The following is a 15,000-nucleotide window of genomic DNA, read 5'->3' as shown; positions in this document are numbered from 1 at the left end:
TAAGTTAGGGTGATCAAGGATAGAGATGGGAATGTGCTGACAAGTGAGGAGAGTGTGCTAAGAAGGTGGAAGGAGTACTTTGAGGGGCTGATGAATGAAGAAAATGAGAGAGAGGAGGTTGGATGATGTAGGAATAGTGAATCAGGAAGTTCAGCGGATTAGCAAGGAGGAAGTGAGGGCAGCTATGAAGAGGATGAAGAGTGGAAAGGCAGTTGGTCCTGATGACATACCTGTGGAGGCATGGAGGTGTTTAGGAGAGATGGCAGTGGAGTTTTTAACTAGATTGTTTAACTCAAACTTGGAAAGTGAGAGGATGCCTGAGGAGTGGAGAAGAAGCATACCGATACCGATTTTCAAGAACAAGGGTGATGTGCAGAACTGTAACAACTACAGAGGTATAAAGTTGATCAGCACAGCATGAAGATATGGGAAAGGGTAATAGAAGCTAGGTTAAGAGGAGAGGTGATGATCAGCGAGCAGCAGTATGGTTTCATGCCAGGAAAGAGCACCACAGATGTGATGTTTGCTTTGAGAATGTTGATGGAGAAGTATAGAGAAGGCCAGAAGGAGTTGCATTGTGTCTTTAGATTTACAGAAAGCATACGACAGGGTGCCGAGAGAGGAGGTGTGGTATTGTATGAGGAAATCGGGAGTTGCAGGGAAGTATGTGGGAGTGGTGCAGGATATGTATGAGGGCAGTGTAGCGGTGATGAGGTGGGTGGTTGGAATGACAGATGGGTTCAAGGTGGAGGTGGGATTACATCAAGGATCGGCTCTGAGCCCTTTCTTGTTTGCAATGGTGATGGACAGGTTGACGGACGAGATCAGGCAGGAGTCTCCGTGGACGATGACGTTTGCGGATGACATTGTGATCTGTAGCGAGAGTAGGGTGCAGGTGGAGGAGAGCCTGGAGGGGTGGAGGTATGCACTGGAGAGAAGAGGGATGAAAGTCAGCAGGAATGAGATGGAACATATATGTGAATGAGAGGGAGGACAACATAATGGTGAGGATGCAAGGAGTAGAGGTGACGAATGTGGATGAGTTTAAATACTTGGGGTCAACTGTTCAGGAACTGCACACTTGTTTGGCTAAATCTTTACAGACCATCACTGCTGCCCAAAAGATGAGAAGAACTCTGGGAGCTCAGAGTTGTGTTTATGCCTATATGTGTATGTTTGTGTACCAACGCAGGCATTTAACTGGTCTGATCCTGGAAGGTCCCCATCTGTCCTATTTACATACACATAAACTAATGCATGTGCACAAATGCACTCACAACTGACACACACAGACACAGACGCACAAACACAAGGCAAGGGTGGGATCCAGCTCTGGGGTCCTGTTTGTTCTTCTCTGATAGATTTCTCATCTCTTTATGTTTTCTATAAGAATCCCTTCCTCCATACCCCCTCATCTTCTGTTTATTTTCAGGTTTCATGTTCTAAAAATACAAAAATGTGACTTAAGACAGGGACACAATTGGCAATTAACAGCAGAAAGTGAGAAAGAGCCTGTATGTGTATAACAGAAGTATTAACTCGTTACATATTCACTGAAACTCTTCTTTACAAAAATATCCTTTAAAACCTCGATCATGAGGTCTACAAAATCTGCCGAAATGGAGCCTACACTGTCATTATTGTGCAGTGTTGAGATGAGAAGGAGTGATGGAAAAGAAGTCTTGTTCAGAAAGTGTTGACTTGCTGCCTTCCACAGCAGGGCCATATGGTTTCTGCCAGGTTGAGGAAATATTGAAAGTTTTACACCACAACAACTGAAGCACTGTTCATGTTTTAGATAACACAAATCCTCTGAGTGGGAAAAAGCACCTGAGAAGTGTAGCATTAGGGAAACATACTTTTCTTTTACAGTGGGAAAAACCTGGTTCACACTTCAAACCCTGGATTGGAAACCTGATTACTTGTGGTTCTCGTCTCTGTGGTTTCTTGTTCCTTCAGGGATGTATAAAACACTTGAGATGGGTCTGGCTCTGGATGGTAACACTTACTGTCATCACTTCTTTTTCTTTCCTGCCCCCCTCCCTCTTTCTAGTTGTCTTTCTTCAACTTGCCCCCTTTTCCAAATGGGTTAGGGTGCTCCAGAAAGTAGTAGTCTTAGACTGCCCCTAGTGGTGGCAGCCCTCCCTGCAGCTGCACCTGCTTCGGCAAGAACAAAAGTAAGACACCTGCATTGCCCAGACCAGCACAGTAAAGGAGCTGCACCTTATAGTTTACTTTAAAAGACCCTGTCACGCTTTCTGTATCTATATAATCTATTCATTCTGCTTTTTATGTATGGTCCAAGCTGAAGATATCTGCGGTGTACAGTTGGACTCTGGACTTGGTAACAATGATGGTGGGGCCAACACATCCTGACCAAAAATGTTTTCTGCAGTGTCTGATAAACGGCACTGTCTGATTACAAACTAAAAATAGCTGGAATAACAATTCTCTCCTGAAATGTATGACAAACATCATAGCATCTCTTCCATGATGTAATTAAACTGCGCTCCAAATGAAACAATCCGTTTTCAAGACTTTGAATGCTTTTGCGACAAATTCTCAGGTTATTGTACTTGGACCTAATGGTGTATAGTGACAACACAGACCATTTCTGTTGCCAAACCTCCTTCACTATACAGATCAGCACGATGGGCGGCATGGTGGCCCGATGGTTAGCACTGTTGCCTCACAGCAAGAAGGTCCTGGGTTCGAACCCCAGGCTGTCCCAGGTCCTTTCTGTATGGAGTTTGCATGTTCTCCCCGTGTCTGCATGGGTTTCCTCCAGGTGCACTGGTTTCCTCCCACCATCAAAAGACATGCATGTTAGGTTAGTACTCCTGTCTGTGCCCCTGAGCAAGGCATGGCAAGAAGAACTGGAGTTGGTCCCCGGGTGCCTACTGCTCCTAGCTACACGGTTACCCACTGTTTCCAGTGTGAGTGTTGGGAGGATGAGTTTCCCCATGGGGATTAATGAAGAACATCTTATCTTGTCTTTAGTGCTACACAGCAGGCATGAGCAATGCAGGCGCCTCCAGAGTGAGCTGGTGTAATATATTGATGGGTGTGCTTGTGTATGTGTGTATGCGTATGGGAGTTTGTGTGTGGTACCTTTTTGAGCCATGCCTGAGGGCCACTAGTGGAGAGCTCCTCAGAGCTGAGGACTTGAGCTCCTGTTGAACCAGTGAACAATCCAGGGATGCTGCTGGACTGGGCCCACGCATCCACCTAATCATATAGAGGGACGATTTTCACTTAACATGCAAAACAATAATGAATAATGCGTGTGCATATATAAGTGTTTTATTGGAGATGAACAAACTCTTACGTGTAGTGCTTTCAAAAGGTAATGATGCAACTCGACCCTTCTCATATGTTTTTGACACCTCTAAATGTGAATGCATTGAAATAAACCTTTCCTATCCAAAATAACAACACATTTATGAAGCAAAACTATTATAGAGCATTTGTTTTTCAGAAATATAAGACATTTCTCATGTACCACAGTATTTATCCCCCAGAGTAGATACTTGCGGCAGGATGAGGAAAAACACAGCAGACGAAGGTGAGTTTGATGTTTATTCCTCAACTCTAAAAACCAACTGCAGCAGGAACAACCCTGCACCGGCGAGCCAGGGAACCTAAACCACGCCCCCAGCTCACAGTCCTGCTGGGTGAGAGGCATAGCCCCTAGTGTCCGCCACACAGCCCCCCCCCCCCCCCGAACACCCAGAAGGGACTCCTGGAAAGAAAATTAGTGTCTCACTGGAGGCTTAAGCAGCCTGCCATAACGGCTGCGCCGTCCCTCAGCTGAAACAGTAGGTGAAACACAGTCCAAAGCCGGCTGAGAAGCAGAACGCTGAACCCGTGAAGACACTGCCGGGGTCCTGGAAGGAGGACGACCCCGACGGGGAACCTGGGCCGGAAACACAACTTCGCCTGCCACCCTGTGCGCCGGATTAAGTCTATCAAGCGTGACACGCTCCCTACACCCACCCATATCAAGCACAAAACCCTTAGGACCCGTCTCAAGAACCCGAAATGGGCCATCATATGGGGGTTGGAGGGGCGAGCGGTGAGCATCATGCCGTACAAAAACAAAACGAGCCGACATGAGCTCCGCAGGCACGAACGACCGCGGAAAACAGTGGTGAACGGGGCCTGGAACCCGAGTGCTGTCGGACAAAAAAGGATAAACGGCCAGACGGGGTCGAGGAGCAGAACTCCCAGGCGAAAACTCCCCAGGGACGCGGAGTGGCTGACCGAGCACCAGCTCAGCGGGTCACCAGCAGCCAGACACGGGGAGTTAGCCAAAGCCGCGCGCACAGGAGACGGGAGCTGGTGCAGGAAAACGTGCGGGAAAAGGAATCCGCCTTCGTCCAAGCCTAGCAGCGACAGCATATTGTCCATGAGATCCACAGCCGTCCCGTCGCCCAAACCGGATAGGGAAAGGATCCTATCTGCCCTCTCTGCGGTAGATAGGCTGTACCTCCGGAGCAGAAGATGTTTGAGGGTGACGTATTTACCGTGTTGCGGAGGGGCGCGCAACAGCTGCATGGCCCGGCGTGTGGACTGCTGATCCAGCGCAGCGACGACCAAATAGCATCTGGAGTCGTCCGCGGAGATTCCACGCAGGTGGAACAGTGCCTCGACATGCTGGAACCACGAAGCCGGGTCGCTCTGCCAGAACTCTGGGAGTTTCACAGCCACGGCAAGAACGGCCGACTGTGAGAGTTGGGGTGGCGTGGCCGAAGTGGATTCACACTCCTCTTCTGCTCCAAACATGTTCAATTCGGGGTCACCGATGTGGCAGGATGAGGAAAAACACAGCAGACGAAGGCGAGTTTGATGTTTATTCCTCAGCTCCAAAAACCAAACTAACAACAGGAACAACCCTGCACCGGCGAGCCCGGGAACGTAAACCACGCCCCCAGCTCACAGTCCTGTTGGGTGAGAGGCATAGCCCCTAGTGTCCGCCACGACTTTCTATATAAGCCTTTGGCAGCAGTTTATAGCTGTGAGTCATCTCAAGTTTGTCTACAAGAGCTTTACACACTTCCATGCAAATGTGTTACAACTGCCCAGTTACATGGAGAGAACCAATAGAAACAATTACAAGGAGAGAAACAATGGAACCAATAGAAACAATTACATGGAGAGAACCAATAGAACCAATTACATAGAGAGAAACAATAGAACCAATATATATAATTATATGGAGAGAAACAATAGAAACAATTATATGGAGAGAAACAATAGACAGCAACTTTCCATCATACCAACTCTTTAATGGGATTCATGAGGAACCTCCTATGTTTTTAACTCTATCATCCTATATGTAGGTGTCAAACCAGCAATAGCTGGTAGAAGGTTTTAAACTGATTCCACATGGCGCAAGCTCAAATCACCCAATTGCTACATATCTGTGAATGTTCTCATTCATCCAGGTCATGGTCATCCAAAGGAGTTGAATCAAGTGCAACTGGACTTGGTATATATATACCAATATATACCAAGTCCAGTTGCACTTGATTCAACTCCTTTGGACAATTGCTACATACCAAGCTGTAATGTAACCCTTCCAAGCATTGCTGCTTCTACCAACATGGGGATCGCCGGTTCGAATCTCTGGGTTACCTCCGGCTTGGTTGGCGTCCCTACAGACACAATTGGTCGTGTCTGCGGGTGGGAAACCGGATGTGGGTATGTGTCCTGGTCGCTACACTAGCGCCTCCTCAGGTTGGTTGGGGCGCCTGTTCGGGGGGGGACAGCGTGATACTTCCACGTGCTACGTCCCCCTGGGGAAATTCCTCACTGTCAGGTGAAAAGAAGCAGCTGGCGGCTCCACATGTATCGGAGGAGACATGTGATAGTTTGCAGCCCCCCCCGGATCAGCAGAGGGGGTGGAGCAGAGACTGGGACCGCTCGGAAGAGTGGGGTAATTGGCCAAGTGCAACTGGGGAGGAAAAGGAGGAAAAATCCCCCCCCCCCCAAAAAAATTTGTTTAATTATTGAGCAAGTTAGTGTCAACCAGCTGCCGAGTATAAAGCGGCAATGTAATCCTTTGAGGCAACCGTGTTCACCAAATAACATCCACTAGAGAGGTATTTTTTGGAACCAACAGTTTCTGATTGTTTTGGGAAGTGTCCAAAACACCTTCCATCATGAAAAGACATGTTCAGTACCATCAGCACAGTGATATACCTCTTTTGCATGTTCTGTTTTGCACTTCACTTTGCTCTCTCATGCTTTCACTGTTAGCTTCTTGCAACAACTCACTCATCAAGGCGTAACAAAGTCTGCGTAAGAAATTAATTGCAATCTAAATACTTCCATAATGCTTTAGAAAACGTCTTTTGATGGACATTACCTGGCAAGCACCATAACTTTTTTTAAATGTATTTATTTGTTTGTTTGATTTTTCTCATTTTTCTCCCCAATTGTACTTGGCCAATTACCCCACTCTTCCGAGCGGTCCCACTCACTGCTCCACCCCCTCTGCTGATCCGGGGGGGGAGGGCTGCAGACTATCACATGCCTCCTCCGATACATGTGGCGTCGCCAGCTGCTTCTTTTCACCTGACAGTGAGGAGTTTCCCCAGGGGGACGTAGCACGTGGAAGTATCACACTATTCCCCCCAGTTCCCCCTGCCTCCTGAACAGCTGCCCTGACCGACCAGAGGAGGCGCTAGTGCAGCGACAAGGACACATACCCACATCCAGCTTCCCACCTGCAGACACGGCCAGTTGTGTCTGTAGGGACGCCCGACCAAGCTGGAGCTAACACAGGGATTCGAGTCGGAGATCCCCATGTTGACAGGCAATGGAAGAGACCGCTATGCTACCCGGACACCCCTAATGAAACAATTTAAATGATTCTGCTCCCCATCACTTGGTTTGAGTTGTAACAATAGAAAAATAGGTCTAAAGTTAAAAAATATGAGTTTCCTATTAAGTCTGGGCTTAGGCAGAGTCTTTCCAGGTTATTAAACTTTTAATCCATGACGTGGTTGCGTTGCTGTGACACTTCATAGATCACCCAGCAACTAGCTGGGTGTCTGTGTCTTTGCACTGGCTCCCTGTTGCTGCCCGCATAGAGCTCTACACCTTGTTGCTGGCATCACAAGCAGTTCAATTAATGGCACCAACTTCTCTGAAAACCCCTAATACCATGTAAATGCCTGCTCATACACTTCCCTCCCCCTCTATTAGGCTACAATCTAGGCCTGCTCCAAAAGCAACAAGTTGTATCTAGACTGTTCTCTCAACTGGCCCCTAGAGGGTAGAATCAACTCCTGACGTCCATCAGAGGTACACACTTGCTTACTTTCCTTAAAAAAACCCCAAAAAGGACTTCTGGTGGCATAATGAGTAGGTAGGTGGAAGATTTTAGAGCTTCCTGCCAATTGTTCAATAATTTGCTAAAACAACGGTGCTTTTGTATCTACATCGCCCATTTTGTTCAGTTAGGAACAAATAATCGTTTTGGCAGTACATAAACTTAGCACAAAAAGTAAGGAAATGTGTGTTTGGTAGATTATGTCTTTGTTGTAACAATGCTTCTTGGCAATAAATCTTATATCAGGCACCTGATTGTCAGCACCTGGGGTACCAGAAGCTCAAAACAAGAGTCAATAGCAACAGCAAAATAAGCTGTTTGGCATTGGCAGAGAAGATTTGGCAAATTTTCATGGACGCAACCCACATACTCAGCTCTGCTGCTCATCCCACAAATGCATGTTCCTTACAAATGTGGCCCCATTTAAAAAGGAAATAAACAGGCTTTCCAACGGTATACGATTTATTGCCAAGAAGCATTGTTACAACAAAGAAATAATCTACCAAACACAATTTTCCTTACTTTTTGTGCTAAGTATATATACTTTTTTACTACTATGTCTTTTTGAGTACTACATTATACCTATGCACTATGCTTATTACATGTGGTAAGGGTGCTAACACCATGGCTAACACCAACCAAGTTAGTCCACCGCCTTGCACAATGCTGTTCTCAGTGCTATTGAATCACGCCACTGAAAGAGGACATTTGTGCTTCAGTGGACGCTAAAATAGACACTTTGGCAATGTGTCTGAGGTCCAAAATTACATCAGTACGGACTGAACTGCATGGTGACTTAGCATCAGTCAGATTCAATGCTGGGGTTCTGTCTAGCCATGTGACAGAACTGGAAAATGGGGCAAATCACTGATCGGATGAGATTACATCCCTGGAGCACAAGCTACAAAGTCTCACTAAACAGGTGGCTTTCCTAACTGATGTGAGGATTTAGAGGGGAGGTCATGCAGGAACAATTTGAGAATTACTGGTCTACGTGAAGGCGTGAAGGGACCACGTCCAACTGACTTCACCGCTGGCCTGCTCAAAGAGGTTCTGCAACTAGAAGAAAGACCACTGCTTGACAGAGCACACTGTTCCCTGCTGCTGCGTCCCCAATCTGGAGAGAGGCCATGTCCCTTCATTGTTCATGTTCACTATTTTAGTGTCAAGGTGGAGATTATGCAACATGCTAGACAAAGCAGGTCCACTTCTCTATAATGGCCAAAGATTTCTACTATTCCTGGACTACACCGCTGCTGTTGCTAAGAAGAGAGTGGCATTCGACAAGGCCAAGAAACTGCTCTGAGACCACCAGACGGTCAAGTATGGCCTTGCTTTTCCCTGTGATTTAGGATTACACACAATGGCAACAGGTCTTTTGCTTCTTTGGGAGTGTTGAACACAGAATCAATATCCTTTATCTGGAGCAAGATCCTGATCACCTAGTGAGCTCATGGTGGTTCGATGTTATTAATCACATATGGTAAAGCACTATGGCAATATTATTGATGTTAGCTTCCCAGGCTAACAACTAGCTATGCTAGCTAACTGACTATGGACTAGCTCTGATTGCATTACCTGTGCACCAAAACAAATGCTGGACTTTTCTTTTACTACTAGTGTTACTTGTGGGTAAACAAATGCCCAAACAAATACGGGCCCTTGTATTATCATCTTTGTTTGTATCAAACAAAGATTGTAGTAACGTCGACATGGAAATGTTTATTTACTTCATAATTATTGTATTTTATTTAACATTGCTAGGATGGCATTCGGCCCTTGTATTAGCTGTTCTTTGCTAGGCTAGTTATGTATTTTGGCCGTTTTTAGCCACCTCACCCTGTAGTCAGCTGTTCACTGAAACTCTAGCCCATACTACATATCATCTTATCTCATTATCAGCCGTTTCTCTGGGGTCAGGCTGCATTGGAAGCAAGCTAAGTAGGGCACTCCAGACATCCCTCTCCCCAGCAACGCCCTCCAGCTCCTCCTGGGGGATCCCAAGGTGTTCCCAGGCCAAATTGGCCATGTAGTCCCTCCAGCGAGTTCTAGATATATCCCCAGGGTCTCCTGGCAGTTGGATGTGCCCGGAAAGCCTCCAAAGGAAGGTGCCCAGGAGGCATCCTAATCAGATGCCCGAACCAACTCAACTGGCTCCTTTTGACACAAAGGAGCAGCAGCTCTACTCAGATGTCCGAGCTCCTCACCCTATCTCTAAGGTTGAACCGAACCCAGACACCCTACGGAGGAAACTCATTTTAGCCACTTGCATCTGTGATCTCACCCTTTCGGTGACTACCCAAAACTCATGATCATATGTGAGGGTTGAAACGAAGATTGACTAGGAAATTGAGAGCTTTGGCGTCCAGCTAAGTTCCCTCTTCACCACAACAGTCCAGTACAACGTCCGCATTATCCAAATTATTGCTGTTGCTGCACCAATTCGCCTATCAATCTCCCACTCCATCCTCAACAACAAGACCCTGAGATACTTGAACTCCTTCACTTGAGGCGACAACTCATCCCCAACCTAGAGGGAGCAATCCACCATTTTCTGGTAGAGAACCATGGCCCCAGACTTGGAGGTGCTAACTCTCATCCAAGCCATTTCACACTCAGCTGCAAACCACCCCAGTGCACACTGGAGGTCACGTTCTGATGAAGCCAACAAAACCACATCATCTGCGAAGGTTCCCAAAACGGACACACCCCTCACCTTGGCTGCGCCTTGAGATCCTGTCCCATGAATATCACAAACCGAATCAGAGACAAAGGACAACTTTGGCGGAGTCCGACACACACTGAAAAGGGATTTGACTTTGTACCGAGAATGTGGGCACAGCTCTCACTTTGGTTATACAAGGACTGGTTGGCTTGTAGCAACTGCCCCGGTACCCCATACTCCTGCAGTACCCCTCACAGAGGACCCCGGGGTACACAGTCAAAAGCTTTCTCCAAGTCCACAAAACACACGTTGACTGTCCAAAGGAATTGAATCAAGTGCAACTGGACTTAGTTATATATCCGTGCCTTTCTGACTAGACCAGCCAGTCAGACTAGCTTGGTCTAGTCAGAAAGGCACGAACTGATGAAGCTTCTTGGATGAGAGGCGAAACGTCTTCACAGATATATAACCAAGTCCAGTTGCACTTCATTCAATTCCTTTGGATAACCATGACCTGGATGAATGAGAACATTCACAGACATGTTGCGGAACAATTTGGGTCTGACACCCTTAAAATGGTGAGGGAATATGAAGGATGGCTCGAAAGATTGCAGACTACAGAAACCACTTGCGACTTAATCTGAGATGCAGACAACAGAGGCTCATACCCAATAGCCTGCGCCTGTGTACCACAATAAAAGGACATAGAGCAGACAGAATCATAGAGAAGGCACAGAATCAACTCCTGAATGAAAGAGTGAGACAGGTCCATTTCACTATTGAAGGAGAAATCTGACCAACTACTCCAGCAACTAACATCCCACTTGCCTGGTGCAGTCTTGGAGAGGATCACTGATTTCACCAAGAAAGCCCAACTATCTCAACACCACAAAACCAAAGAAAGGCAGACAAGGAAGTTTCAAAACTTACAGCGACGAACCAACAACACTAGCCAAGCAGATATACTTACCTGGAGACAAAAGACAGAACATCCCACACAAAACGGAACGCAGAACAGATGGATCAAGAATCTCTCGAACAAGGTACTTACCCAATCAGAGAAGGAGGTCTTAGCCAAAGGACTGAACTTCGCCATGACACCCAAACAACTACCTATAGTTGACCTCATCACATCCACAGAATCAGCTATAAGGAAAAACAATCTAACGGAAACCGAGGCGGAACAGCTTAGGTTAAAGGTGTCAGCAGCTCTGTCCAATGCGAAACTCCCTCCTTCCAACCTAACTATGGAGGAAAGGAAAGCCGTGACAGCCCTGAGCATGGATGAAAACACCACTATCCTTCCAGCAGATAAGGGGAGATGCACGGTTATCCTCAACACAACAGACTACCACGCCAAGATCACGTCATTACTCAGCGACACCGACACCTATGAACTGCTGAGACATGATCCAACTAGTGGTTACAAGAGGAGAATAATAGAGTACCTACAGAAACTACAGAAAGGAGGAACCATTGATCGGATACAATACCACCGTCTCTACCCACAAGATAACATTCCATGCATATATGGACTCCCTAAGATCCATAAAGATGGAACCCCCCTCAGGCCCATCGTCAGCAGCATAAACTCGGTCACGTACAACATTGCCAAACATATAGCCAACATCTTGACCCCTTTAGTGGGCAAAACACCTCACCATATCCAAAACTCCATTGACTTTGTGGACAAAGTCCAAGGCGTAAAATTGGAACCGGACGAAACCATGGTATCCTACGATGTGACCTCGTTATTCACCTGCATCCCAACCATGGAGGCTTTGGAAACTGTGAGGCAACGTTTGCTACAGGACGACACCCTCCACAATAGGACCAACTTCAGCCCAGACCAGATTTGCCAACTACTGGACCTTTGTCTGAACACTACATATTTCCAATACAGGGGCCAGTTTTACAGACAGAAACACAGCTGTGCAATGGGTTCACCAGTATCACCCATTGTGGCCAACTTATATATGGAAGAGGTAGAACACAGGGCCCTGAACTCCTTAAGAGGAACAACTCCGAGCCACTGGTTCAGATATGTGGACGACACATGGGTCAAAATCCAAACACAAGAGGTGCAAGCGTTTACCAAACACATCAACTCAGTGGACAAGAACATTAAGTTCACAAGGGAAGACGTAAAGAACAACAGTTTGCCCTTCTTGGACTGTGACGTCCACATTGGGGAAGACAGGAACCTCCACAATGGGGTTTACAGGAAACCTACACACACAGACCAATATCTACTTTTCGAGTCACACCACCCACTGGAACACAAACTGGGCGTCATCAGAACTCTGCAACACAGAGCAGAGGAGGAGGTCTGCGACATCACCTATCTCCCACTTACAATGCCATCCTTTCATCTCTACCCAGGAGACTCAAAACCTTAGCCTCCAAGAACAACAGTCGGTCACTAACGGCTCAAACGACTCATGACCACTGAATGGAGCACTAACAAAGTCGAAACTAAGACCTCCAATGACTGCCGCTGCTTAACATCGGAACACAAAAGAGCCATGGACATCATTAGCTCTGATAACGACTCCAAAGAGGCTAAATATCTGAGTCTCATCACCAGCCAGTCAGACTAGCTTGGTCTAGTCAGAAAGGCACAAACTGATGAAGCCTGTTGGATGAGAGGCGAAACGTCTTCACGGATATATAACCAAGTCCAGTTGCACTTGATTCAATTCCTTTGGATAACCATGACCTGAATGAATGAGAACATTCACAGACACATGTAGACTGGCTAGTCAAACTCCCATGCCTCCATCAATACTTCTGCAAGGGTAAAGAGTTGGTCTGTTGGTTCCATGGCCAGGACGGAAGCCACATTGTTCCTTCTGGATCAGAGGTTTGATAATCGGTTGGAGCCTCCTTTCCAGCACCTTAGAGTAGACTTTCCCAGTGTGATGCCCTGTTAATTGGAGCACATGCTCTGGTCCGATTTTGTTTTTACATAATACAGAATTACTTCTATAGGAGTGGAGAAACCATCCATCCAACCAACTAACGAACCAACCATCAATTTACTATTTTTGAATTTCACTTGGCAATACTACAAAATAAGAAATAATCAAAGGGAAGATTGAATAATTTCTGAAGGCACATATAGATAAGATTTGTTTTTGTGTTGTGCTGCTAACTCCTGTTATATTCTCTTCATTATACTTTTCAGGTTAGTCTATTCATTAAACTGAAATGGCATGAAAGGGGGTAAAATATCGACTACTACAAAAACTTTCAGTTGCTCCCATTAGGGGTCGCCACAGTGGATCATCCATTTCCATTTCCAAAGGGTGTAAAATATAACATTACTGATAAAAAACAGCCAACACCACAATTTTGCAAAAGCATGACAAGAAAAAGACAGCACCGACATGCAAGATGGAGGTTTATGAATTCTATAAACAAAGCAGTTGTGCAACTCTACAGTAATGTTTGTTTGTATTATTATCATTGTAGGAACAGAAAGGGACAAGCAAATATGCAGATGTCCAAAACCTGTTTGTATTATCAAATATTTAAGGATGGAAGTAACTCAGGCAGATAAACAAGCATACAACAGGTCTTAACAAACACCACAAAACAAAAAAAAACAAAGGTATAAGACCAATTAAAAGTGATTTCATTGCGGGGAAGGTACTTAAACCTGATTAGAACCCAAGTCTGAGGTTTGTAGTCAGTGTGTAAATGTTTGTGTTTTTTGGGTATATGTCAATAATTACATTACACTAGCACGTTTTTATGTAATAACTGTGTTAGCCTCTGTGGTGTTACCTTGCTTTTATACTGTTACTGCATGAATAAATGTAAAACCTGCTCTTGTGCACGGCTCAGCATACAGATAGCGCCCACGTCATAGGGGTTTTCAGCCAATCTCCTCTGAGCTTTGATCCTCTCAGTCACGGCCTGGGTGATGTCCACTGGCTGGAAGAGAAAAGTGAGAGAAGAGGGGGGGGAAGAGATGGAGAAAGAGGGGGACAAAGAATGAGAGACAGCCAGAGAGAGACAGATGGAAACAGAAAGAGAGAGAAAAACAGTGAACATAATGAATCATTCACGATTTTGGTTTATATTCATGTACTTAATGCTTATAAGAAGACTAAAAGTGTGGCTTTGCTCGAGAGCCCCAGGGAGTTTTATTATGATAACTGCCACTGTTTGGTGTCACCTGATGGAGACTACTCACTTGTGTTACATAAAGCTCAGTATAGTTACAGCTCATTATAGATAAAGAAAGTATAGATCTATATTATCCATCCATTATCTGAACCGCTTAACCTGCTCTCAGGGTCGTGGGGATGCTGGAGTGCAGCCTATTCCAGCAGTCATTGGGTGTGTGTGTGTGTGTGTGTGTGTGTGTGTGTGTGTGTGTGTGTATGTGCAGGTGGGGAGACATCCTGGATAGGCCGCCAGGCTATCACAGGGCCAACACACACACACACACACACACACACACACACACACACACACACACACACACACACACATTGATACCTAGGGACAATGTAGTACGGCCGAGCCACCTGACCTCCATGTCTTTGGACTGTGGGAGGAAACCGGAGCACCCGGAGGAAACCCACACAGACACGGGGAGAACATGCAAACCCCACACAGAGGACGACCCGGGACGACCCCCAAGGTTGGACTACCCCGGGGCTCGAACCCAGGACCTTCTTGCTGTGCTAATAACTGTTCCACCGTGCCATTATATATATATATATATATATACACTACCGTTCAAAAGTTTGGGATCACCCAAACAATTTCGTGTTTTCCATGAAAAGTCACACTTATTCACCACCATATGTTGTGAAATGAATAGAAAATAGAGTCAAGACATTGACAAGGTTAGAAATAATGATTTGTATTTGAAATAAGATTTTTTTTACATCAAACTTTGCTTTCGTCAAAGAATCCTCCATTTACAGCAATTACAGCATTGCAGACCTTTGGCATTCTAGCTGTTAATTTGTTGAGGTAA

The 15,000-nt window shown here is 45.9% G+C and overlaps 1 protein-coding gene across 1 annotated transcript in view; it reads right to left on the bottom strand.

The window, feature by feature from the left end:
• The window catches only part of LOC130131671 (protein SON), a 174,341-nt gene that overhangs the window by 41,798 nt on the left and 117,543 nt on the right, over nt 1–15,000 (bottom strand). The window contains exons 16-17 of the mRNA XM_056301450.1: nt 13,833–13,943; nt 3,112–3,228 (exon numbers count right to left, since the gene is read on the bottom strand). Of these exons, the coding sequence (XP_056157425.1) occupies nt 3,112–3,228; nt 13,833–13,943 (228 nt within the window). The remainder of the gene's footprint in view (nt 1–3,111; nt 3,229–13,832; nt 13,944–15,000) is intronic.

The sequence above is a fragment of the Lampris incognitus genome, chromosome 21, assembly GCF_029633865.1.
Source record: "Lampris incognitus isolate fLamInc1 chromosome 21, fLamInc1.hap2, whole genome shotgun sequence".
Taxonomy (NCBI): domain Eukaryota; kingdom Metazoa; phylum Chordata; class Actinopteri; order Lampriformes; family Lampridae; genus Lampris; species Lampris incognitus.
Note: the sequence above shows the minus strand (reverse complement) of the source record. Positions and strands in the feature narration are given on the sequence as shown.